Genomic DNA, 27,794 nt, shown 5'->3' with positions numbered 1-27,794 from the left:
TTGTATTCAGTGGCATATTTTTATTCCAAAAAGTTTCAGAACCACACATACATTATTTACACAAAAAATGTTAACAAAAAAAAGGTACACAAGTTAGCTTATTGTAGACTGCCATGAGCAATGTACAACATGCAGTAGTCCATGACAGACAGAGACAGACAGACTTCAGTATAAACTGAATTCCCCCCCCCAGGCCTGCTGCACTGAACAGGGATTTTGGAAAGTTATACATCTACTGTACATAGTCAGCATCTGAGCTTAATATTATAAGAAAGTCCAAAAGGAGAGAGTTAAACAATTGCAAATATATATACAAGATAGCAAAAATAGGCAAATGTGATGTCCGAGAGTCAGTTGGTATTCCAGATGCATCTTGCCTCATCTCTAGAGTATCTCATATCCCCGATAATCTCTTTTGTGATAGACCACGCACAAGCTGATCAAACAAATGAGCTGGAAAACAAAGCAAAATGGTTAGTTTGCCAACAGTTCTGCAAAAGGTAGAGAAGCAAGGCAAGTCTAAAAAAAAAAAAAAAAAAAAAAAAAAAAAAAATTCTGAAGCAAAAGCCATATTGATACCTCTTCCAATTTTGTCAGGCTAATTTTTGAATTTTCTTCACCCAGTTTAAAAAAATTGCCAGTCTAGTTTTCATTAAAGGGAGAGTCAAACCACCGGAAAACATCTGCCATCTCTCAGGGACTCCATTAGTAAGATCTCTGCTGCCCGATTAAAAGGCCACTGCCGAATAGTGACCGCTTCCGATAGGATGTAGTTGTTCGGCTAACATTTTCTCAATAACTAGCTCAGACGATTTTAAAATCTACTGGTTGCGTTTGCAGGGCCACCCAGGCTCAATTTTCAGTCAATTCAGCAGGAAGCCATCCAAAGCCCAACTTAGAAAATCCAAGACATAGGATGCAAGGGGCTGGTTTAGCACACCAGATGCCACCTAGGACCAATAGGAAAAGCTGGCCATAGATGGACTGAATCTCAGCGGTCCCTGCTGAACTGATTTGATACATCTATGGGCAGGCTGATACGATCAACTTTGGTACAACCAGCATGTCATATTTATAGCATGAGATTTCTGCCAGCAGCTATAGTGGCTAGCAATAATCACTGTTCTCCTGGTATAATCCCTGCACCCCCCCCCCCCCCGCTGGGAGAACACAATAGCTTAATTGAATTCCCACCAACACTCATTGGGTTGATAGGGGGAAGCAAAAAATTTTTATTTTATTTTTTGGAAAGAAAACACACACCACACAACATAGTGTGCCCAAATTTGGTTCGAATAACATTCCATAGATAGGGTTCCTTGAGTCTAACAACTAGACTGGGTTAGGCAGAATCCCAAATCATGCTTTTTTGCATGCAACACTTTTCAGTAGACATTTTAAATACAAAAATGGCATAAGGAATTCCACCTACCTCAATGATCACAAAGCCAAGAATGATCAGCAGGGAGAAGCTGAGGACTTTGTGTAACACGTTCTCTAGTTTAGCCTCACAGCCCTGAAAAATAGAACAACACACATTATACATGCTGTCATCTAGGTAAACTTCGGGGCCAACTGCTTAAGAAATCCTTCATGCAGCACATAGCATTTGTAGGGCATCATCCTAGCAGGGACTCAAACTGGGGAGAGATGGTCAGCTTGGTTGGAGGACACCAAGTGGTCACTGAAGGCCAGACTGGACTTTTATGCGGTCAGTTTCTGCACATTAATGGGCTGTAGAGTAATATAAAATCGGGAGTAATTAAACCTCGGCACCCAACTGTTGTGGAACTACAAATCTCAGGAGGCATTGCAAGATTGACAGCTATAGGCGTGACCAGAGGCAGACATAATGATAGGATTTGTGGTTTTGCCACAACTGGAGTGCTGAACATTGCCTACCTTCCAAGGACTCATTCACACCATCCCCATTGTGCTGCACAGGGCACAATGCAAAGACAAGGCAATTTCAGTTCAGGACAAGCTGTATCTTTAGTGCAGTCATGCACTATACTGCTATACCTGCTGGACCTGCACAGGGCTCAAAATCAAACTGTCAGGACAAGAAATGGGAGGTCCTGGCATCAGACCCATTTAAAGATGGCCACGCAGTGAACAAATTTCATCCCGTTCCTAACAAACCTGCTGGACCTTGCTCCATGGGTGGCCCTGTTGGCATCACTCCACACGACATCCTTCAATTGAAAAAAAAACACATGGACTTGGGTAGCAAACAATCAGCACCTGCATCTGGGCACTGTTGGGGTATTATAACAGCTGGCAGCTCTGGCTGTCAGAATACAATAGACTCAGCAGGAGATTCCCCCATCTGTGCTGTTTAGCATGGATGGAAGAATCCATTAGATTTTGTTCATAAAGCCTGCAGGCTAAACCAAAGAAATCTATGGATATATGGCCAGCTTAAAGTGGTTGTATAGTTACATTTTTCACTTTGACCTACAGGTAAGCCTATAATTATTTTTACCTACAGGTAAGCCTTATATCTCCTAAACCTGTACAGTTTAGGAGATATTCCGCTCACAATGAGCCCCTGACTTCAGCAGCACATGCACACCAGGGATTCTCGGCTGAATGTCCGGCAGAAGCCAGACCCTGCCGGGAAGAAAACTCCCGCATGCATATGTGGGAGTGATGACATTGCAGCTCCGGCCACTCACAGCGCTGGCGCCACGATACCCGGAAGACACGCTGAGGGAACAGGTCAGATCCCTCGGTGTGGACTGCGTGAGATGCCGGTGCCTCGTTCTAAGGCAAGTATTTCATAATGAGCTAAAAATCTCTAGAACGGAAACCAATTTCTGATCTGGCTTCTACAGTTAAAGCTGGCCACACAAATATTCTAGAAATGTTATCTGTCAAAACACAATTTGACTGGGAAAGGTTTTTTGTATGGACTTCCTAGACAATCTATCCAAACATAATATGCAGCTAGGTAGACCATCTTACTAAACAGTTCCTGGACAGTCTGACAGATCACATCTGAAGCTAAACCCGACTGTCTACTGTAGAGCTACTCCAGTGACATGAGAAGGCAGCTGCGCGATGAAGCTCTTTGGTTGAATCAGGAGAGGAGGCCAAGTACATGGGAGACTGCAAAGCACCAGCTGGGTATGGTCTAGAGCAGCGTTTCTCAACTCCAGTCCTCAAGGCACCCCAACAGGTCATGTTTTCAGGCTTCCCATTGTTTTGCACAGGTGATGTCATCAGTTTCACTGCCTTAGTAATTACCACAGCCATTTAATCTGACAAATCCTGAAAACATGACCTGTTGGTGCGCATTGAGGACTGGAGTTGAGAAACACTGGTCTAGAGCAGTGGTCTCCAGACTGCAGCCCCTTTCATCCATCAATACCAATAGGGCATAATGTCCCCCAGTAAAACCAATGAAGGGGCACAATTCCTCCCAATCGGTGGCGGTGTGTCCATTAAGGGCAAGAGGGCACCCCCCCCCCTCCTTATGAATAATGGATAGATTCATGCATAGCATGAACCTATCCATGGCTGCCGCCACCCCCTGTTCAGGCATAAGGCCTCTTAGGATTCCAGGTGCCTAAATTACAGCAGAAGTGTGTATTTTTGAAACACTCGATTATAGGCTCCAAAAAAAAAAAATAATAATTAAAAAAAAAGTGCATTGTGAGCGCAGAGCATTGCGCTCATAGTTCACTCAGGTTTTAGAAAAGCGAGTATTCAATCTCTGTTCCAACACTGACCTGCCTCTCTGCCAATCAGAAAGCGTGGGTGTGTTACCCAATTGGCTGAAATGACAGGTGCTGTGATTGGACACCTATCAGGAGGAGGCGCATGGAGGACACAGCTCACCACCATCACCCGCTGCCCCACTGAGATATGGCAAGTGCCGGGCAGACAGTGGGGAGTGGATATAGCATTTGATGGGGCATAGTGCTGCTGCAATCGTTTTTTTCAGCTTGTGCACCCCCAAAAAAATCTGAGGACCAGCCGCTGCTGCTCTCAACAATGAGGTCCTTTCCCTCCAAATGGGGTTTAATGACAACGATGGGGCACAATTCCTTCCAATTCAAATGCACATACTCGACCAGCACAACGTGGATAGTCAAAAAGATGTCCAAATCATTTATTGAAGTATGATCACATAACAGAAGACATAGTGTAATGTTTCGGAGCCGCACAGGACGCCTTCGCCAGACATGCAGCCACCACATGCCTGAAGGGGTCCTGCACAAGACTCCAAAATGTTGTTTTATGTCTTGTGATGCAATCATATTTCAATAAAGATTTGGACATCTTTGACAATCCATGGTGTGTTGGCAAATATGTGCATTTGATCTGAAGTTTTCAGTTCCGGCTGGTTGTTGCTGCTGCAGCACCCATTACTCTTAAACCCTTATCCAGGAAAGTAAGATGGGAATATTGATACGACAATTCCTCCCAATGACACCAACAATTGGGTAAAATTGTTCCCACTGACAAAGATGGGGCATTACACCCCCCCAGACGTTGGGACCTTTTCTACACCCATTGGGCAGAGTCTACCTCACAAGTCTGTAGGACATCATTAACTGTCCCGTTTAGAAAGTTTGGATACCTACGGTCTAGGGAAGCAGTCGACCGGGTTCGAAAATCTGCACCTGTAGCTTTTGCTCTATTGAAATAGGGCTGGCAGCCTCCTCCCCGTTCATAAGAAAACATTTAACTTGTCTGCCAACTGAAGGTGGTCAAATCCCAGGCCAAGCCTATAGACTCCCCATTGTGTCACAGGCACACCAAGCCCCGGACCCCCTTCTATAGGATGTCTATATATAATCCACTGTTCAAGGATAGTCTTACCTCATGGTAGAGGTTTTTAAGCTCCTTCAGGTCTCCTGTACACTGAGTGGCATTCTTCACACAGCAGCTTTTGGGCACGGTGTGATTGGTTTTATACCAGGTTGTGTTCTCCCAGCTGGTGTAGTTCTTTATTCCACAGCATTGCAACTGTTCAGAAGGAGAAAAAAATAAAAAATAAAAATATAATAATTTTACAAGTGCATTCCAATATCTAACAGTACAATAAAAAAACAAAACAAAGTGACAGCACTGCCAGACAGCCCTTCAAATTCTACGATTCATCCTGGGTCTTAATGATTGCGAAGGTAAACCAATTTCGCCACCCCTTTTGGGGACAAGAGGTTAGAAAAAAATAAAAAACAAGACACTTAGTAGCTTTAGCCTGCCCAGTTGCCATTTTTCCCAGCTGCTCTTGCCAGAATTGCCTATATTTAGGGAAGCCTTACAGCTGCAGCTGGTGCTGTGAAAAACAACAACTTCCCAACAGCGTTTGTAAATGCTGTCTAGAAGGGTCATTCAAATTTTGAATGCAACTATTGTGAGATATTGTCATTGCTGGCTGTAGCTCCAGCCCCCCTGAAGCCTAAAGTCAAAGGAAGTTCGGGGGGGGGGGGGGGGGGGCTGTGCTGACGGATAGCTGTGAGCACCACCCCCTATCCATTTTTTCAGTGCCATGTCTCCTCTCTCCGGATTACACAGTCCAGGGCTGCAGCCTGCTATTCAGGACACGGTGGAGATGTCAGCTGGTGTTGTGAATGGTGTCAGCTCAAGCAGAGCACATCATTCACAAAAATACAAGCCGACATCAGCACAAGCCAGGTACTACAGCCCGGTTCACTAAAGGGCTAGCTGACCGGTTCCCTGCTCTCCCATTCCCCCTGAATAGCAGGCTGCAGCTCCAGATTGCGTGCGCCAAACAGAAGACAGAACTTCTAGGCTGCCAGAGGGTGTCCCTCTGGAGTAGGAAGGCTGTGCGGGCCCTGTTTGCACTGCATTTCATGCCCCATCTCCTTCTGAGCTGTCACTCAATTGTCATTTGTCACATAGATAGGCGGGTTAGCCTTCCAACAGCACAGCCCAGAAACCCCTGAACTGGTTTAGATGAGGACAAGTGCCATGTATTCAGGATCCCCTGGGGGAAGAGTGCGCGGGGGGGGGGGGGGGGGGGGGAGAAGAATTTAACAAGCTTCCTGGTGATAGAGCAATTTTAAACAAAGATGTAGCCACATGCAACCAGAATGGAACTTTTGTGAATTACCTCCTCTTGGATGAAGTCCACAGTGGAGCTTTCCACATTTTTGCCATCATACTTCTGGAAAAAGAGGCCCATGTTTTTCTCCAGTTCCGGATTAATCTAGGAGGAAAAAAAATAAAAAAATAAAAAAGGGTCAGATCAGTGAACTGCTGCAGATATCGATTTGTGTATTCCTCACTTGTGTGTCACACACACAGTTGCAGAGTTGGGAAGGACATTGACAAATCCAAGCTTTTTCCAGTACTGTCAAGGAGAGAGAATGTTCCAGGTACTGAGGAAAAAGGTTCCTGTTCACTTTCAGTTATAACTTGTACACGTTCAGAGGACTTTTCAAGTTTTTAATTAACGTGCTGATTGCCATGATTTCTGGCTAGAGATCTGTTCAGTCTTGAAGTGCCCAGCTGCGAGTGGCTACTCTCTGGGTGGAATTAGAGACTTTATGTCCGCAGTTCAAGGTGCCCGAGTCCTTCGCCTGTGCCCTCTGTTTCTTTACGAGACCGTGTTATTGGATGTTATCACTGCCAAATGTAGCGGCCACAACCTTTACTGCGCGGCCTTGAATTAATGGGCTTATGGTTACCTTCTCCTGGCCTGCTCCTCCGCATCTAGGGGTTCCCAGGGTTGATACCCAACAACTTGAACACTGACACAGATAAAGTCTTTTCAAAAGGTTTATTTTGCAGTAGAACTTTCACAAACAGTCTTAGGGAACAGAGGGCACGGGTGAATAACTCAGGTGCCTTGAACTGCAGATTTAACAAAGTCTATTGCCACCCAGAGAGTAGCCACTCGCAGCTGGGTACTTCAAGACTGAACAGACCTCTAGCCAGAGATCATGGTAATCAGCGCATTGACTCAAACAGATCACTGAAGATGAATAGGAACCTTTTTCCAACTGTACCGTTTTGTGCTTCCTTTGAAGTACTGGAAAAATGTGGACTCGTCAATGTCCTTCCCAACTCAGTAACCAGGCACTTCCCAGGATGCCACTTGTCAGCCCTCCTCCGAAGAGTCCTCCCCCGGTTACTTGCACGAGCTGCGGTGTCCCTCCAAGCCAAGCGCACACCCGGACACTTTGAATCCTCCCTCAGTTACAGCACCTCAGACCAGTCGGTTCTGAGACTCAGGAACAGACAGATCCCTACCCCAGACCAGGCGGGTCTACCAGGGGCCACTGACAGGAACACGTTGCGGGATGTTGAACACCCCATGACCGGGACCCCTCACGGGGCCACCCTGGTCCTGGAACCAGAAAAGACCACGCGGGTCTCTTGAACAACTCCGGAACCCCGAACACGTGACCCACACCTGTTTAAGTACCCCCTCCCAGACTCCTCAGCAGGCCTGGCACTCCCGTTGAACGGCTTTGAGAGGGCCGATACCCAAACATCCAACCAGGCCTGGTTCTGGCCTGTCATGTGCACCTCACCGCTCACATGAGTGGGCAGAACATCCATCATGGCCTGGCCAGACTGGTGTTAAGCCTTACCTACACAATTAACCCTCAGTACTGTAAGGTTCCGAGGCAAAAAACTAAACTTACAATGCGCGTGACATTTGATCCCAAATGTCATCCGCTACGCAAATAAAACCTTTTAAAAAGGACTTTCAGCATCTGAGTTGTTGGGCATTAACCCTGGGAACCCCTAGACGTGAAAAAACAAGCCAAGTGGAGGTAACCAGTAATCCCAATAAGTTAAGGCCACCCTACAAAGGGTTATGGCCACTACACTTAAAGTCACTAATTTGGAACCAGCATGACTTATGCCGCGTACACATGATCAAATTGTCCGGCGACTTAGTCCACCGGACAATCCGATAGTGTGTGGGCTTCAGCGGACTTTCAGCGTAAAGTCCGGCGGACTTAGAAAGTAGTTTTGCAGCCCAATCTTGGGTTTCAGCGGACAATACCTTCGTGAGTACGCTGGTCCGGCGGACTAAGAATGACGCATGCTCAGAAGCAAGTACGAAAAGGAAGCTATTGGCTACTGGCTATTGAACTTCCCTTTTCTAGTCCCGTTGTACGCGCTGTACATCATCGCGCTAGCAAACGCCGGACTTTCCGTGTGTGGCCAAGTCCGTTCGGTAGAAAGTTCGCCGGATTGTTTGCCGGACAATTCGATCGTGTGCATGCGGCATTAGACTTTTCTGGGTCAATGTCTGAAAGTATTCTAACTAAATACTTTTAGGTTAGCCATGTTTTCCTCATTATAGGTTACTTTAAGGATTGATTGGTGTAGTACAAGGGCTGTCCACCTCTACAATGCTCGTGTTTTTCTATCACCTTGGACAGAAGTCCTAAAGATGTAGTAGCCAACTTTTTTTTAAAAAAAAATTCTGGAATCATTCCTAAAATGCACAGAACATAACTGGCTATTAACACCACCAGAGATTGTTGATCCAGGGTATATCCAAATACCCCCTGGGGAGGATCAGGAAGGAATGCAAGGCCATCCAAATGTAATAAAAAGGTTTAGTCATTCTGCAATAACAGTTTTAACAGCAGGTGTCGCTGCAGATGAACTTTCCTCAAAAAGCTGGCACTTGGGGGGAACAATTCTTATATGCAAAGAGGTTTAGGTTATTGTAATTATTAAATACCAGAGCAGTATGTTCTCTAGGAAAGGCAATCATCTTAGCCACTTCTGTTTGTTGGATTCATCCCAATATTGCTTTACAGTAACTATTTACGCAACGTTTACTATTAGAGTTTAGGACCCCTCGAAGTGAAGGCATTCCTTCCCTGTTCTATATTTTAAAGCAAAAGCCCGATTCATTGTGGTCCTGTTGGGTCACCAGTACCAAAGTGGAAGAATTTTGAAATGTCAATTGCTCAGTTCTTACACGAGACCATTCCGACATACGGCCTCTGATGGAACAATTCAGGTCTTAGTATGTCAATGTATAACCTCTTCATTCCTCACCTTATCTTTATATACGAGACCCAACACAAGAGACGCCACTCCAGCGGCTAATATGATGGATATCAGAGAGATGAACTGTAGGAGGAAAAAAAAAAATATATATATACAAGTTTATATATTACAGGCTACACAAAATGTTTCAATTTTAAAAATTGCATTTCCACTTCTGCAGCCAACTTTATTATAATTGATTGAAAAATAAAAAACGTTTTTAAATATGCAATATTGCGATTAATATATTGTATATATCCCCCCCCCCCCCCCCCTATATGTTACAGAAGAGGCTGGCTGGGGAGTTAGGTTTACCATTAACCCAGTTTGTACTGTGCTGGCAGATCTTCATTATCAGTTTTAAATTAGATGTGTACATTATCTGTCCTAAGAGTTGTATCCCTCCAAGCCTTGAGAGCTTAACACGCACGCGTGCGTGTTAAAAGTCCCCACGCACCAACTTAAGATGGTAATGAGGGACACCCAGTACAAAAATGATGTAGGCGTGGGGGGGGGGGGGGGCGGGGGGCGCTTGAAGAGGTTTAGTTAACCCCACAAATGCTTTACCACAGCTATTCCTTTATTGGCTTTTGAAATTTACAAATGCAGCAATTTAGAAATTGGATAGAAGATTTAGCACCGGGAAACACTTTTTGAAAGATAAATACCCTTTTTTTTTATACACAACTATTTAGATCAGTTTAAAATGAGGGACAAATGAGGAAAGAGGGACATTTTTTCCAAATCAGGGACACTCCCTTGAAATAAGGGACAGTTGGGAGCTACTATACACAGTTTAAAGTGGTAGTAAAGCCTGGAATTTTTTTTTACCTACAGGCAAGCTTATAATAAAAAACTTACCTGTAGGTAAAAATGAATATCTCCTAATCCTGCACCTTTCAGGAGATATTCTTGCTAGCAGCAGCCGGTGACATCGCAGGTACATGCACTCTGAAGGAACGACATACCCCTGCTTCAGAGCTGTGGGAGCGACGTCATCGCGCTCCGCCATATGGCCAGAGTTCCCAAACCCAGAAGGAAGATGAGGTGAAGATGGACGTCACTGCAATGGTGACAGCGGTGAGGGTTTAATTTTATTTCATTATATGCTAGCATCCGATGGGAATCCTTTTTCGTTAAAACAGGGTTTACTACGGCTTTTAAAAATTTTAAGTAATCACTTTATGTTCTTTAAACACCTGTAGGGGGAATTCGGCTGGTGAAGGACAGCCAAGTACTTACACATCCCAGTCCGCAGCTGGATTCCTGAATGGTGGCACAGAAGCCGAGGCATCCGATGATGAACATAAACACGGCCACACATAGAATGATCACGGATGGAAGCATCACATACATGTTCCCCAAGAAATTCTCATATTGCTTGTAGGTGATGATGGCATTAATCCCGACATATGCCAGTGCAGCTGCTGCCACCTGGAAAATAAAAAACCACAAGATGTAAACTCAAACAAAAAAAAAAAAAATAAAAAAAAAGAAGAATACATGAGACATAAGGACAGAGTAAAATGCTTGTTCTCCTGACACCCTGGAGCCACAACAGGAGCATTTCTCCCCTCCCCCATTGAGATTCATTACAGAAAAAGCGGTGTGGCTATTGGCACGCAACCACATGCTGCATTTACACCTGCAGGAGTATGGGAGTTTATTTTTTTGAAAAAAATAAAAAAAAGTTGTATAGCCATGTGTAAGGTCCCTCAGGCTGGGATCACGCACACATGCAAATTGGATGTGGGTTTCTCCACATCCAATTTGCATGACAGGCAAGTGTGACCGGCTCTTAATTGAGCCAGTTCACAAACGGGGCAGCCGCAGTCCAGAATGAAAAGAGGGTCCGGTGAGTCTTTGGGTGCAGTTCAGGCTAAAATGCGGACCTGAACCAGTGTACAGGAACGTACCGGACCCCAGGCACAAACCTGCAGCCTGTGTTAACCTGGCCGTAAAGATAAAATAACTGAACCAGCTCTTCCTACAATCTCAAGCTTAAATCCAGAGATTTCCGCCACTGTACTCTGCCGCCCCCCCGCAACAAGATGACCAACATCATTCAACCCACTTCCTCCAAGCCCCAGTCATCCTAGACCAGGCCACAGTCCATTACTGGACAGCGAAAAGATAAAAACCCAACACACACACAGCCACACAGCATGGTGAGGAGCTCGTTTGTCGCTCTGCTCTCTCCTCCTATCCGCATGCTTCTCAGCACATGAACTAAATGTCTCTGCATACTACCAATTTCTCTTAAACTTCAGCCCTCCTGTACAGGGACTGCAAGAGGCACATAATCGGTTAAATGCATTTAATATATGATAGATTTTCTCTTTTGGAAAATACTCTTCGCTTTTTTTATTCACTTATCCACACCCACCCCCAATGGTGGAAAAAAAAAAAATAATAAAAATGGGCTGTGCCTGACAAAGCAGAAGTACAGTTGGGAAGTCGTAAAAGGAAGTGCCAAAATAAAAATGGGGAAGACCGAGGAGGAGGACAGTCATGGCAGATGTACCAGGCGTTTTATTGAAAGCTGCAGTTTTTTTCTTCTAGAGACTTAATTACATGCAATTACACGTTGCATACACAATTTTAGCGATTAGGTTTTAATCCACTTTAATATTTTCTTAAAATCAGAATTTTAGGAGCAAAAAAGGAAATAAACACACAGACAACGTAAGACAAATACAAAGAAAAGAGTAACCATGAATATAATATATAAAAAGTTACAGAGTACTTAGTGCATTAGACCTAAAATAATTCCATATTAAATTCAAGCATGTCATCATGGTGGAGAAAACATGACAAGCATACACATTATGGCATCTGGAGATCTATGAACGAGTAGGGCACATACATTTGATATTTTTCCAGATAGAGCTCCATTTATTTATAAGAGATACATCTATTAAGATCCGTTATCCATGCAGAAAGAGTGGGTGGATGAGGTGAGGCCCAATAAAGAGCAATCAGCCTTTGTGAGCTACAAACAGGGCACAAGAAACCGTGATCATTAAAGCCGAATTAAACAGGAAGTAAACCCTGATGAGTTTACTTCCTCCGATTCCCTGCAAAAGGTAAAGCATGATGGACTACTATGCGTCGCATAGTAGTCCATTATGTGTCACTTACCTGACACAGGAGCCAGCGATGTCACCGCTGTCCCCTTGTGTACGGAGCCTCCATCTTCTCAGTGGGTCTCGCTGCTCCGGCGCTGTCATTTGTCAGAGCCGCGATGACGTCACTCCCGCGCATGCGCACAGGAGCCGCCACTCGCGGCATATCGCAGTTAACTGCGGCACGCTCAGTGCGCCTGCGCACCGCTGTCTATGGCGCATGCTCCTTTCGGCAAATATCTCCTAAACCGTGTAGGTTTAGGAGACATTTCTTTAACCTACAGGTAAGCCTTAATCTAGGCTTACTTGTAGGTCAAAGTGGTTTGTAAGGGTTTACAACCACTTTAACATAGCCTAGTAAGCATGCAAGGGGGGGGGGTTCAACCAGGAGTTAATCCCCAATAGGCCATTTTGCGTAACAACCTTTACAGTACCTCAGCTATGTGGGACATCACCCCAAAAGATGGACAAAGTATCGTGAAGCGTGTCCACTCCTAGCACAACATGGGTCATCCCTCACACCAATCGCATTCAAAAATGCAGGGGTCCCATATACGCCATATGCAGAATGAATAGCTCAGGTTCTTTGAGAAGGGGAAAGACCCGCTTGGGAGGTCTTCCTAATCATCGCCTGAAATGGGGCCTACATACCTTTCCCACCAGACTGTTACAAATTTAAAAGGAGGATTTTCAAAATAAAAGGGGGAAGAAGGTGGTCCACTAGCACAAGATGGGTATCCGAGGTGAGCCCCTTAGTTGAGGATGTCCATCCTATGTTGTCTGTTACGAACACTGAAGGAGAAGATAGAAATCAGGTTTGGCTGCACATGCATGGCACGTCTCAGCTGAAGGAATTGGTAAAAAAACATTTAGGGTGAAGCCTAGAAATTTCTAGGAAAAGAGTGTTGTCCCAAAATAGGTGTATATTTGGTGGAGGAAATTAAATTGTTGTATTTAGCACTTTCCCAAACTTTTCACATTAGAAGAGAGGTGGGTAAGTATGCACTATACAGCAAGCAGACATTTCAAAAAGTTGAGGAAACGTTTATGCATTACATTATTGTACTACACTCAAAAAGGCTGCCAGCAGCATCTATATCACTGGTGCCCAACCTGCAGCCCAGGGGCTGTACATGGCTCGTAGGCAATTTTTTTTTTTTCTGGTGACCCTTAGGACCCCTGCAGGCTCTAATCTGCGTTTCCCTTATGCCCCGTTACAACGGTAACTTCTGGCCGTCCCTGGCGGCACGTCTGCAGCCTATGACTTTATCCTGTTGTGCGCCTGCTGTCTGACACTGAATTTTACGTGCAGCCCTTTGGTGATGTTGAGGGCCACGCATGAGGCTCCCCATCTCAAGAAAGTTGACTGCCACTAATCTACATCCGATCCGACACACACGGAGAAGATGAGCAGGAATGGGTTAACCTGTACAAAACCCCCCAACACAAAACCAGTATATACAGAACAATTTGCAGGTTTTTTTTTTTTGAGGAAGTGAAACCTTTCTAATGATCCTTCTTACAACAGCCCTTCCTCCGTCAGCTTTATACAGAAGTCTTAATTCTCATATAATCTTGGTCCAATAGCAGAATTGCAAGCAATTTGTTTCAGTGCCAGCATAGTAGCTCCGGATTGCTGGCGAGATTGCCCCTCACTTCCCATTTTGTCACCATCTAGGTTTGAGGTTAGGAGCACCTAGTACATATTTCCATCTCACAGATAAGGACTCCTTCCGGGCTTGATCGATTTGTGATACAATCAGGATAAAAATTATAGAAAGAGCCTGAAACTGAGGCTATCCTAACAGAAATAGCCGTTTAAAAAAATAAACCGGCTATTTAAAAAAAAAAACACCTTTGAAGTGGAACCCCCCCCCCCCCCACCTTTGTACCACAAGGGTTAAATTCTTATTACTAAATGCGAGACAGTGTCCGGCCTGAGCTACTGCTCTATCTGGACGGCCGCGTCATTTAGCTGGTGCTTTTGTCCCCAGCCCCCACCACTGTCGGTAGCAGAGCAGAGCGGGAGGCAGGACAATACTGGACTGGGAGCGGGACAGCTGCCTGAATGAACTTTTCACATTAACCAGGAGGCGATTGGGTTCTAGGACCACCTCCTAGCAGCCAATCACCAGCTTGCTAATATGAATAGCCAACTCCCCTCTATGCATGCGCAAGATGGCGTGATGCTGCGGGACTGGTTCTACAGCCTCCTGGGATGTGCATGGCTAAACTGTCATACCATAAAGAAGCACGTTATTCGATTTTTACTCCAAGAGTATACAATGTATGGCAGTTCTAAAGAAATAATGCATTAAAATTTGTCGTAAAGGCAGAAGGTTTTTTTACCCTAATGCAGCAAAACTGTGTGCAGCAAACCCCCCTTACCCGAGGTCCCTCTGTCCAGCGACGTCTCAGCTGTCTGATAGCGTAGGCTGGCGATACCTGTGGGTGGTGCCATCCAAATTTGGATTCGGAGATAGATTCATAGCCTGGGTTAAACTTCTATATGCATCCCCACACGCAACCATTAGAATGTCAGGCAGAATGTTGCATGCTTTTGCTTTGGCCAGGGTTGCCCTCTGTCTCCCCTGCTCTTCGCTATTGAACCACTGGTGAGGGCCAGTATGGTGATTACAGGGTCGAAATTTGGCGACCTTCAAGAGAAGATCATTTTGTATGCAGACGACATGCTGCTTTTCCTGGGCGACACCGCAGCTTCCTTAACCGAAGTGACGTCCACGATTTCCAGATTTGGTTACTACTCAGGTCTGACCATTAACTGGTCTAAATTAGCCTTGATGCTGCCAGACGGAACGGGAGGTGGATCTTCCTGACTCAGGCCCGATCCCAGCAGTGACCTCAGTTAAAGAGGAAGTAAACCCTGATGAGTTTACTTCCTCTGATTCCCTGCAAAGGTAAAGCATAATGGACTACTATGCGTCTCATAGTATCGCCTGGTATTGAAGTGGTAAAAAAATAAAAATAAAAAATAAAAAAGTAAATCATAGATTATCCATAATATATTTTGGATATTTGATATAGTTGGTAATTAGCTAGAATTTGTGTGACAAACATACATAATTTGTAAGCTTTGATACAGAACTGAATTTGTTACTTAAAGTGGTGTTCCAGCCGTAGAAAAAAAAAAAAATAAATGTGTTTTTTTTTTTTTAAGTCAGCAGCTACAAACACCGTAGCTGCTGACTTTTAATAAGGACACTTCCCTGTCCAGGGCGCCTGCGACATCAGCCAATCTGTCCCTCGTATCGTGCGCTGGCATCCTCACTAAGGGAAACGTTTCCTACTGCGCATGCGCGAGTACCCCAGCGATTTCTGAATGGGCGGCTGTCTTCCGAGACTCACACAAGTCCCAGAAGGCACCGTGCCCAAATTTCCCAGAAATCAACACGAGGAGGAGAAGACTGAAGAAGATCGCCGCGGAATAGGAAGTGTCAGATTAGGACGATCTGCCTAACAAGCATTTCTGGTGAGAAAAAATAAAAAATAAAAAAAAAAAATCTCTCCTCTTCAAATTTTTTATTTTTTAGCATTTGTATGTAAAATGTTATTTTTCAGGGTGGACCTCCACTTTAAAAGAACGTATCCATTACAAGAATTGGCCTTTTAGCAGAAGGTCAACACTGTTGTGTTTCTGTCAGAGAAGTTTAAAAAAAGATGTGTCAGCTATTAGCAATGTGAATATTTAGAATTACTAATACGATTATTTCACCTCTAGCTCAAACTATATATGGATATAGCTGCATTTTGCTGACCTGTAGATTTGAGACACTTTCATACACTGAAGACGACATTTTGTTTACGTTAGGCCTAGATACAGCCTAACTCCTAACATCTCTTCTACCAGACACCTCTATGACAATAGAGAAAGCAAGTTCTTTTACCACAGTTTTTATTCCACTACAATCAAGCTGTATGAACTTTTAACTTTGTATTTATTTAAAGTTGATGCCAAGCGTGATCAAATAAACTCACTTTGTTTTAAGACAGCCTGGCTATTGAACGAAACGCCTAAAAAGACACTATTGACATTACACGTGTCTGAAGTTTCTTTACTTTTACATGGGCAGAGCCAAGTTAATAAAAATGATACTGATACCGCAGTTATAACTCACCGGTTGTGATTAATTTGAAAATATTTAGTGTGATTAACACTCTTTGGATACCCATTGTGGAATGGGTCACCCAGAATCAAATTAGAACTACAGCAACCCAAGGAAGGCGGAGGATTGGCAGTGCCCAACCCTTGGCTGCACTACATCACAGCCCAAATGCAGCATCTGATTGGATCATAGGCCATGATCCAGAGGGGTCATCAGCGAGATCGATGCTGATCGGATCTGGAGAGGAAACCGTTCCGATGGACCTGAAGGCACAGATGTTTTATAAAGTTAATAAACAGATACCCACCCTTACTTTAATTTAGAAAATCTGGAAGAAGGGTAGACAGATGCAGGAGGTCCGATATGGGGGACCTCTTATGTCCAACTGGTGAAGTTGCAACAGGGACCCAAGTGGTGATCCTTTCCTGTCAGAAATATTCCAAGATGACAAGCTGCTTTCCTTCCCTGAGCTACATAACATATTTAATCACCAACATGTACTACTATCTCCAGCTCAGGCACACAAGGAAATTCTACCCATTGGAATATGTCTAAAGCCCCCCCATCTGTCACCTTCAACAAACAAGCACTGAAACCAAAAAGGGATTTCAAATTGCTACCAAATGTTATTGCCAGACCATTTAAGGGATCACCCCACTATGGCACGGTCACTATGGGGGGGGGCGTAGGCCCATTTACAGGTGACCAATGGGAGGAAGCCCTGCAATCAATCACCACGTGCTTAAAATGTAGGCCAAAAAGTTTCCCCAAATATACAGTGCACCAAGAGCACTACACACAAGATGGGTAGGAGGCCAGACTCCCTTTGTGACAGGTGTAGGCAACACCAGGGAGATCCGATTCACCTGCTATGGAGATACCCAAAGCTCCACCAGTATTGGAAGGTAGTACTTGGGACTCGTAATCAAGTGTTCCAGACAACAGTCCCCTTGTACCCAATCCACTATCTTAGGAATTCTGGAGGAGGTTATCCCAGAGGAAGTGGTGAGAATAGCATTCTCTAGAGCATTGTTCCAAGCCCGTAAACGCATCCTGATGGGATGGAAATCTCACTGCCCAGTCGCCTCCTGGATAACACACGGAACACCTTGATCGTGGAAAGATATGAAGCGGATGACATTTTGGACAAAATGTCAGACGCATGTAAATTTATTTTTTGCCTCAGAACAGTAGGGGTTCTAAGGGTTGATTACATAGGTTGGCCTTAACATCAGTCTGGCCAGGCTGTGTTCTGAAGTTCTGCCTGGTCATGTGAATGGTTGAGGTGCACATGACAGGCCAGAACCAGGCCTGGCTGGATGTTTAGGCATCAGCCTTCTCTGAACCAATTAGTGGGAGTGCTGGGGCCCGCTGAGGAATGGGTCATGGTGTTTGGAGAAAGAGGAGTTCATGGGACCCGTGTGGTTGGTTCTGGTTCCAGGACCGGGATGGCCCCGTGAGGGGTTACGGGGTGTTCGACACCCCGCAACATGTTCCTGTTGGAGGCCCCTGATAGACCTGCCTGGTCTGGGGTAGGGATCCATCTGTTCCTGAGTCTCGGACCCAGCTGGTCCGAGGCACAGTAACTGAGGGAGGATTCAAGGTGACCGGGTGTGCTCTCGGCTTGGAGAGGCACCACAGCTCGTGGAAGTGACCAGGGGAGGACTCTTCGGATGAGGGCCGGCAAGTGACATCCTGGGAAGTGCCTGGTTACTGAGTTGGGAAGGACATTGACAAATTCACGCTTTTCCCAGTACCATTGAGGAGACGGGAAACGTTCCAGGTACTGAGGAAAAGGTTCCTATTCACTTTTAGTTACAACTTGTACACGTTCATAGGATTTCTTCTAGTTTTGAGTAAACGAGCTGACTGCCATGATCTCTGGCTAGAGATCTGTTCAGCCTTGAAGTACCCAGCTGCGAGTGGCTACTCTCTGGGTGGCAATAGAGAGACTTTTCTAGACCTGCAGTTCAAGGTGCCCGAGTTCTTCACCCGTGCCCTCTGTTCCCCTGAGAGGCTGTGTTAGTGGATGTTACTACTGCAAAATTTTTTTTTTTTTTTTTTTTTTAAAAACAAACACAACTGCATCTGTGTCAGTGTTCAAGTCGTTAGGTATGAACCCTGGGAACCCCTAGACGTGGAAGAGCAGGCCAAGAGAAGGTAACCGGTAAGCCCAACAATTCAAGGCCATCCAGCAAGGGATGTGGCCGCTACAGATATATTTACCAACACAAGGGAAGCCCAGGTAGATTCAAAAGAATATGGGCCCCTTGGCTGGACACCCCTGGACTAAGCCCCAGGGAACTGGTGATGTCTAGAATTTTACAAGGTCCTGCGGGAGGAGCCCAATAAGTTTGAAGCGCTCAGCACCAGTTACAAACATATGAATATATGTACCCCAGTATATGGTGGACCTGAAGGTCGTGAAGACAGGAGAAAATGTAAAGAGTGTTAAGATGAATACAAAAAGTAAAATGTAACCTTAGGCTACTGCATTGCTTGTACATACATGTCTTCCTTTTTCAACATGTCTCTATTGGCGTTATCTGCCTTAAAGAGGTTTTAGAAATGTTGTTCCATTGACATTCGATGCCATTATTCACGTGGTTGACTTAAGTATAAAACCTAGATATTTGTGTGTGAACAATACTAAAAAATGAATATAATAAACAGTTTAATATATTTAAGCGCTGCATTTCCCCCCCCCCTTTGACTGACATGACTAAAAACTCAGATGGAAAAAAAAAAAAAAAAAAAAGCGGCATTTTAGTCAAAAGACAAACTAAAGTAAATCGAAATTTGATGTAAAAAATGAACACTTCTGCAGACAGAAGGCGCGAGCTTAGGGTGTGCCTACGTTTACATCAAAAGCATTAGGGGCGGGTGGGGTGTTGAATTAGTGCCACTTTCACTTTTGAGTGAAGGCCTGCATTGAAGTGCAGGCTGCCTCCAGCACCATCGCCTCCTTCACCCAAATTGCTGGCCTGTGGGTAAAGCCTCAGTGTCATTGCATACAATACAGGGACATTAATCCTGTACTGTACATGGAGGCAGTTACAGCCTATATAGCAGTGTTGGAGGTTAAATCCATGGCATTTATGGAGTATGGAAACGCATACATTTTTTTTTTTTTATTTAAACCCCACACACACTTTTACAACACATACATATATCATGGCTTCCTCCCAGGGGGGTTTCAGTTCCTTTTCCCTCCCGTCTCTAGATTTTGCATCAAGAAAGAAAAAACGAATCACTGATGTTGCGAGATAAAACACACTTCTGATACGGATATGCCAGGGACCACCTATAAACCTCAATCTGGCCGCCAAGTCAGTCACTCTAATAACCAACCAGTGCGTGCTCACAATACACATATAGTACCGGTATAATGCCCCCGAGAATGTTGACATTGCAGTAGAGAATTAAAAGCGCGCACCTGTGCACGCTTAGTTCTCAGGCCCCATTGAACGATTAGCCCATTCATCACATTGGTCCATGCATCAGGCCTGATGCAATCAGTTGTTTCCAACTGGCCCACTTCATACAAACCTGATGTGTACTGCGTGAAAAAAAAAAAAAAAAAAAAAAAGGGGAACATGCCAAGTGTCACTTAACAAAAAATATACTATGGGGTAGATCAACTAAGGCCTGTTTTAGACCAGTGTGGCTTTGAAGTTGCGCTACTTTAGCGTGATTTCAAAGCCGCAGATCAGTTCAATTTGCACCTCCAATTTCATTGCAGCTTAATAAAGATGGAAAAAAATAAAAAATAAAAGTATGGAAGTTGCAATGAAATCCCAAGAAGTAGTGCCAGAACCTTTCAAAAACGATTTGAACAGTTGCACTGCCAGCAGACTTCATGAAATTTTGACCTGTCAAACCGCATGACAAATCGCACTAAGGCTTAGGCTGGGTTCACATATATGCGCATTGGATGCCCTTTTTCACCGCATCCAAATTCACTGACAGGGGAGTGTGACCGGCTCTCAATGGTGCCGGCACACAAAGGTCCGGGGTGGCTGCGGAGCGGATAGCAAAAGGGTCCGATGCATTTTTTTTGGTTCCGATTCAGGTGGGAATTCAGACAAAAATTCAGACCTGAACTGATGAACAGGAGCACACCGGACCCCAGGCATGAAACCGATGCTGAACAAATGTGAACCTGGCCTTAAACTGGAGCACTCAGAAGCTGGAGAAGCTGTGCATGGTAGCCAATCGGCTTCTAACTTCAGCTTCTTCCCGGGTTCACACTGTGCGTCCCACAGCAGGGGCATTACGGGCAGACCATTAAACTGAAAATGAGCTTCCGGTGACCGGAACCGACCAGGCTGGGTATGCATGAGGCCTCACCATACTACATTACGGATTGCTTTATTACGCTGAAAACTAAATTTTTTTGTAAACGGTCCTCTGCAATCTTCCCATTTGTGTCGTCCCGGGAGGCCATGATTAATGGCCGCTTTACCATTGTATAAATTGACCCATGCAGTGGGTTATACACAAGCCCTGAAGTTGAGATGGCTCTGGGAGGTTTAGGACAAAGTGAACAAGTCCCCTCAAAACCACACTGGCACTACTTGTATACTTTTATCTTTAATAAACCAGAACACAGAAGTGAGAGACTTTTAAAAACACAAGGGGGGGGGGGTAAGGTTATTGCTGGCTCCCCCCCCCCCGGTGTCAACTACACCATTGGAACCCATAAAAAAAAAAAAAAAAAAAAAAAAAAAAAAAAAAAAAAAAGGGGGGGGGGGGGGGGGGTGGGAACGTTTTTTTTTCAAAAAAAAAAAAAAAAAAACACACAAACAAAAGCAACGGACTGCATCTGATGGGTACTGGTCCCCGCCCCCCCCAAATAAAAAACAAAGTAAAGGTCAGATTTAAACCCCAGAAATTAGCTGAGGTTATGGGGTATCTCGGGTATTTCTTGAATGCCTTGACCTGCTGTCAGAGCCTATTTGGGAGGAGTCAGGTGATCAAGTTTCTGTGTCATCTGGAAAGCTGTCTGGGTGGACATGTGTTATTGCCCTGGGCTGCTAGGCTGTCTAAAGGCCTATCAAGAAGCAAGAGAGCAGTGCAGGGATGGGACTGCGGCTTGCAGTCCAACCAGAGTTGACGGTTCTGCCATCCGGAGAACCTGTCGTGGTTGGAGGTAGAGGGGGGAAAAGCAAGTACCGGAGCAGTATTCTCCCCAAACGGGCATGGTGGAGAACCGGGAAACTTCAGGCGGTGACCAAGCCAGGGACCCACCCAGCGGAGGCGACACTTGCAGAGCAGCCTTGTGTGCCAAGGCAGGGACCGAAGCTTTAGAAGTAGCAAGAGTGCCAAGCTAGGGACCAGGGCCATATTTAATATTAAATTGGACCCTGGGCAAAAATTCTTAGGGCCCCCCTCCCCCCAGGCAATTTCGATCTCCACCCTCTTAGACATACAATAAAATTGCAGCTAGACTTAATATCAGCTTACTGTATCAGATCAGGCAGCAATTGCAATTGGTTGCCAGAGGTTACAGCATATCATTACTGATTACTGACTGGTTGCTAGAGGTTACAGCACATTTCTGCTTGTTGATTGGCTGCTAGAGATTACTGTACAGTAATACTGCTCACTGGTTGCTATAGATTACAGCACATCTTCTCACTGCAGGGGGGCATGATATACCTATGAATGCTGCCTTTATTTCCACATCAATACAGTTGACCTCAGCTATTTACATATGAATGCCAGTATTTACATGTAAAACACAGGTCTGCTGGTGAGTCATCTGTACACAATAGGGCAGAGCTGGGCAGCATTAGTAGCAGCACAGGGCTAAAACTTCAAGGGAATGTAAACTGGGATAGTTGGCAAGTATGAGGCAGCTGCTTTGGGCCCCACAACAATGACAGGGCCCAGGGCAGCTGCCCCTTTTGCCCTGCCAGGGACCCAGTAGAGAGGTGGGGTGACACTTGAGGAAGATACTGCCTTGAAGACTGGAGGAGCTCAATGGATTCAGTGAGTCTAGTGAGAGACCGGGAGCTCAGTGTACTGAAGAACTACAAGGAGAAGTTGTAGAGAAAGTGAAGGAACTTTTAAAGACTGTTGCCATAGGAGACAGCATTCCTGCATGTGTAGATGTGGTGTCTTGCTGAAGGCCTTTCCCTGCACAGCTGTCTTCACATTGAAGTGTGCCAATTGAACTTGCAACTACTTAAGGGTATCCTGGCCCTAACCCCATTTCCCCCCCATAAAAGTTTGTAAGAGAAACAAACATCTCTATTGCATTCAAGAAGTGTGGCACCCAATAACTCCACCTTGCATCCACTGTGCCTCAACACACCACATACAGAAGGATGTCAGCTATCTCTAACCCTGGAGGTTCTCATACTGATGGAGGCCTGGGACCTTGCTATACCTATAATAAAGGCTTACCTGTAGGTACTACATCTCCTAAATCTTCACGGTTAAGGAGATGATCACATTTCATGCAGCCAGGGAGGTCACTAGCGCATGCGCTCTGAAGGGATGATATACCCGTGCCATCCCTTTAGAGTTCTGTGCGGTCCGCGACTCCCGCATTGCAGCCAGAAGACGGAACCACCTGTCTGAGCCGACAACACAATGGTACAGTGCATCATTCTAAGGGGCGGCACAGTGGTGTAGTGGGTAGCACTCTCACCTAGAAGTAAAAAGGGTCACTGGTTTGCATCGCAACCACGACACTACCTGCCTGGAGTTTGCATGTTCTCCCTGTGCCAGCGTGGGTTTTCTCCGGGTACTCTGGTTTCCTCCCACACTCCAAAGACATGCTGGTAGGTTAATTGGCTTCTGTCCCAAATTGGCCCTAGTATATGAAAGTGAGTTGGGGACCTTGGATTGTGGGCTCCTTGGAGGGTAGGGACCAATGTGAGTGTGCAATGCAAGTGTAAATTGTTGGCGCTATGTGGGTACCATAATGAGATGCAATGTACAGGAATAAGGATAATAGAAAAGACACTCAGGTTGAACTGGTGTCTATTCAACCGTACTATGTAAATAATCATTTCACAATGTGCTAGTATGCAATGCATACTAGCACATAATGCCTTTACTTTGCAGGGAAGAAAAAATAAATAAATAAATACAATTTATAAAAATCTGGCGTGGCTTACTTGCACTTTAAGCAAAGTCTACTAGTCCTACCCTTTATATCTATCCACACACAGGATCCAAATAGTAATTTTCTTGTCCTCTATACACGGTTTGAAACTGCGCCCAGTCACATGCTTGTAGGGAAGTGAGAGGCAAAGTCCAGCGTGTGACACAATGATGTATGAGGAGTCTTGTGCACTTTGTCATCACTTTTCTACACTATAAAAAACGCAGTGCTGTTATTTTATGGGAAGGATTTTACAGTCAAGTGGTTATCAGTAAAACCAGTTTCACAATAATCCTGAACCACCAATTCCAGACTCGTGGCTCAGGAAGCGCATGTCACGTCAATGAGGCTTTGAATCATACACTCCACAAGTATAGGGCTGAACAGGGTCTGATCAAGTTTTAGATCAGGGGTCTCCTAATGCCGCCCTGGGGCCGGATGAGGGGCCCTTTGCTTGCCTTTATCTGGGTCTTTGGGGGTGACGGAAGAATTATCCCATTCACCGATACCAACGATGGGAAAAAACTCCTTCCACTGACAAACGAAAGGGTACAATTTCTTTTATTGGCACCAACGATGGGGCACTAGTCCTCTCACTGACACCAAAGATAGGGCATCGTTTACTCCAACTGGACATCAGGACATTTTCTACTTCCACTGGCCCTAGTCATGCCCTTTATTTAGAAAGTTTGCAGATCCCCATTTTAGATCATCAGTTTAACCACTTGACCCCCCAGAAGATTTACCCCCTTTCATGACCAGGCCATTTTGTGTGATACGGCACTGCATTACTTTGACAATTGCGTGGTCGTGCGATGCTGTACCCAAATAAATTTGTCTTTTTACTCCCAGAAATTGAGCTTTTTGATGGTCTAAATGCTATAAAACAAAGAAAAAATAAAATAAAAATTCTCTCCCCCAATTTTATTTTTTCCCTTTGCTGCTATAAAATACTCATCAATAAATATATACACACAAAATATGGGATATTTAATTGGCAATGGCAATGATCAGAAACTTCTGCGATATTGCAACAGGGGAGGGGGAAGAAAAGATACCTGACACTTTTCAGGGACCAGTGACACTAATACAGTGAAAAAATATGCACTGTCACTGTACTAATGACACTGGCTAGGAAGATGTTAACACCAGCGGCGATCAAAATGATAAATGTGATGCCTAGCCTGCGCTTACTGTGAGGGAGGTGCCCTTACTAGGGAAAGCATTGATCCCTGTCTCTGCTTTGCAGGAACACATCCATGCCTTCCCTACTAACAGAATGGTGATCTGCCTTGTTTACATAGTACACAGGCAAAGTGCCAATCTGCCTATGTAATCAGCAGACATCAAGCCTGTGGTGCCCACCGCTGGGTTCCCACTGTGTGCAATCACACACACGTGCCCCAGACCCACAAGTGTCAGACCACGTACTAGGCATGGATCTGCCACAGTATGAGAGGGAGAGGGAGAGGGAGAGGGAGAGGGAGAGAGAGAGGGAGAGAGAGAGGGAGAGGGAGAGAGAGAGGGAGAGGGAGAGGGAGAGGGAGAGGGAGAGGGAGATGACAGGGTAAAGCTCAGGTTACACACACCTGTAATCAGGTGAGCAACTCACAAAATGCTACACCCTGTTGTATATGGCTACACTGTAAAAAAAAAAAAAAAAAAAAAAAAAAACATTTTATGTACATACAGAGGAAGGGGGAAAAAAAAAAATCCCAGTGTCCCCCAAACCAGTTTACTTTTAATCTCTCGACTGAAGTTTACGGTGTGTTTTTTTTTTTTTTTTTTTTTTTAAAGTGTCATGAAGTTTTTACCAAAACATCTGAATGTTACAAGCAACCATTTCCGGCTAGAACAGGTCAGAGTTGGACTAAAACTGAAGAATCTGGCAAAAAGGGGACCCAAAAATTCAGATATCCCGAAATAATTTTTATTTAACCAGGGCAGTTCCTTGGTAGGGTTGGGCGTGTCAAATATACGAGATGGGTACAGAAACTGAAAGCCCACTGAAGGACAACCAATGTCACCGAGCTAGTTTGAGATGAGGTCAGCCAGCAGATTCGATCTCCCATACATATAACAATTAAGAGCTGGGCAGGTCTGGCATGATATCTGCTGAAAATGTACCCCCCACACACACGGGCAGATTAAGAGAAATCCATAGGGCAGGAGATATGTAGGCTGCCATTGCAGTGTTCTGAAATCTTTAGTTACCTGCCAGTTATGCTGACCCTCGTGCTTCAATGGTTGAGTCACTGACCTGAAAACAAGTATGATGAGGAATTCTGACTTCACTTGCCACATGCTTGTTCCAGATCATCAGAAAGTATATAGTAAAAGAAGAAAGTGATTGTATTTGCAGAGGTCAGTGCTGTCAATACACAGCTTGAGCAAGAGAAGCCATGGAACCCCCATCCAAGCAAACAGAGTGGATAAGGCTAGGATTCCACTATTGCGATTTTTAATGTGATGTCATGCAACTAGTAAGAACCAGTTGCATCAAAGTCGAACAAAAACTTTGGAGTTGCAGCCACTTGAGTCGTACTAATAGAACAGGGACCATTGAAATACATGGATTTTGACTTGTCATGCGACTTCACATGTCAAGTTGCAGTAGTAGAAACAGAGCCTAAAAGCAATCTCCACGGTCAGCTATTGTATTCTGGCAGCACTCATGGCTGTCTGAATACACAAACATCAGATAAGACGCAACCGTTGCTTGACTGATCATTTTGCACCTGGCTGCAATGCATAGTAGCCCATTATGCTTTGCAGGGAATGAAAGAGGAAGTAAAAAATAAAAAGATTAAAACATACACACCATTTTCTGCTAGAAAATTACTTAGAGCACCCAAACATGATAAATTTTTCTCAAGCAGAGACCCTAGAGAATAAAAATGGTGGCAATATTTTATGTCACGCTGTATTTGCGCAACGGTTTTACGCACGCAATTGTGGAAAAAAATAAAAATAAAAACCCCTAAACCATAAAGTTAGCCTCATTTTTTGGTACAATGTGAAAGATGATGTTACACCACGAGAATCGTGAACTTTATTCTAAGCAAATAAAACGTGATCCGCATTTCATCCAGTATCGTGCAGCTCTAGTGTGTCTCCATCTAGTTTAGGATTTAAGTTCACTAGACACATTACAATCGCCATTAGATCTGCCGACAACTATATATAGTACAAGGGTCTACCCGATTATAATATAATCATTATATACAGATAGTTTTTAGGTAGAGTCTCCGATTACATACTTGATTGCATGGTCAGATGGTGCTTGGTGAGCCTTAGACCCCATACACACTATTAGATCTTCTGCAGATTTTTGTCTTCAAAATTTACCAAAACCATATAGTAGGAGGTCAAACCTTAACACTTTCAATTTGTATGCAATCAAGCAGGCCCTTGCAATACATGGTTTTGATAAATCTGAAGACAAAAATATATAATTTTTAATATAAAAAAAAAAAAAAAAAAAAAAAAAAAATTAATATATATATATATATATATATATATATATTATATATATATATATATATATATATATATATATATATATATATATATATATATATATATATATATATATATATTTTTTTTTTTTTTTAATGGGGCTTTAGGCTGGCCATTAGGGTTGCCACCTCATCCCTTTAAAACAATAATTACACGGGTTTTGTGGCTGATTAAGGTGGTAATTAAACTCACTTGGTGTCTTATCTGCATTAAAATTATCCTCAGAAGCTGTGTAATTCATGTGTCCGGGTTTAAAAGGATGAGTGAGCAACCCTACATGTTTAAATTTCGTTTAGACTTAACAAAAGCCATATAACATAGTAGGTGAGGTTGGAAAAAAAATAAAAAATAAAAAATGACGACAAGCCCATCAAATGACATGGGTGAGGTCCTGCAAATTTATCAATAGGCAGCATTATAGCAAATGGCTATGCTTATGAATGGTCGGGCTTTGTGTCCATTACAAAGCAGCACATAATAGATCACAAAAGGCTCAATTCACGAAACGCTAACACAAGAATAAGGATCCATAAACAAAAAAAAACAAAAAAAAAAATTATATAAAAAATAAAAAATTGTATGATATATAAACTGTATATAATATAAATAAAATTAAAAAAGTGACAGTAATTTTCAACAGAAAGCCAATGAGATTTACAAATCACAGCTAATTAGCTGAATATTATATCCTTGTATTAAATCTTTGTGAATTGAGACTAATACATAGAATATTCATAGAAGACTCACCAGGAAGATGAGGCTGACGAGGATAAGGCAGGTTTTGGACGTGCAGGATCCGATCCCCATTGTTGCTTCTCTTCTCAGGCTCCTCCAGACAATGCTTCCACCTCTCTATTCAGCTGGAATAATAAGCCGCACATCACATGTTATGAGCCTTTCCCCGCAGTC

At 44.1% G+C, this 27,794-nt stretch overlaps 1 protein-coding gene across 1 annotated transcript; it reads right to left on the bottom strand.

The window, feature by feature from the left end:
• On the bottom strand, window positions 1-27,794 carry LOC143941079 (tetraspanin-36-like). The gene is made up of 7 exons (XM_077463016.1): window positions 27,633-27,794; window positions 10,243-10,434; window positions 9,010-9,084; window positions 6,089-6,184; window positions 4,831-4,977; window positions 1,433-1,516; window positions 1-453 (listed from the first exon to the last, which is right to left on the bottom strand). Exons 1-7 carry the CDS (start codon window positions 27,690-27,692, stop codon window positions 385-387), a joined length of 723 nt encoding a protein of 240 aa, XP_077319142.1. The 5' UTR covers window positions 27,693-27,794; the 3' UTR covers window positions 1-384.

The sequence above is a fragment of the Lithobates pipiens genome, unplaced genomic scaffold, assembly GCF_037356315.1.
Source record: "Lithobates pipiens isolate NorthernLeopardFrog02 unplaced genomic scaffold, aLitPip1_a1.2 Scaffold_3, whole genome shotgun sequence".
NCBI lineage: Eukaryota > Metazoa > Chordata > Amphibia > Anura > Ranidae > Lithobates > Lithobates pipiens.
Note: the sequence above shows the minus strand (reverse complement) of the source record. Positions and strands in the feature narration are given on the sequence as shown.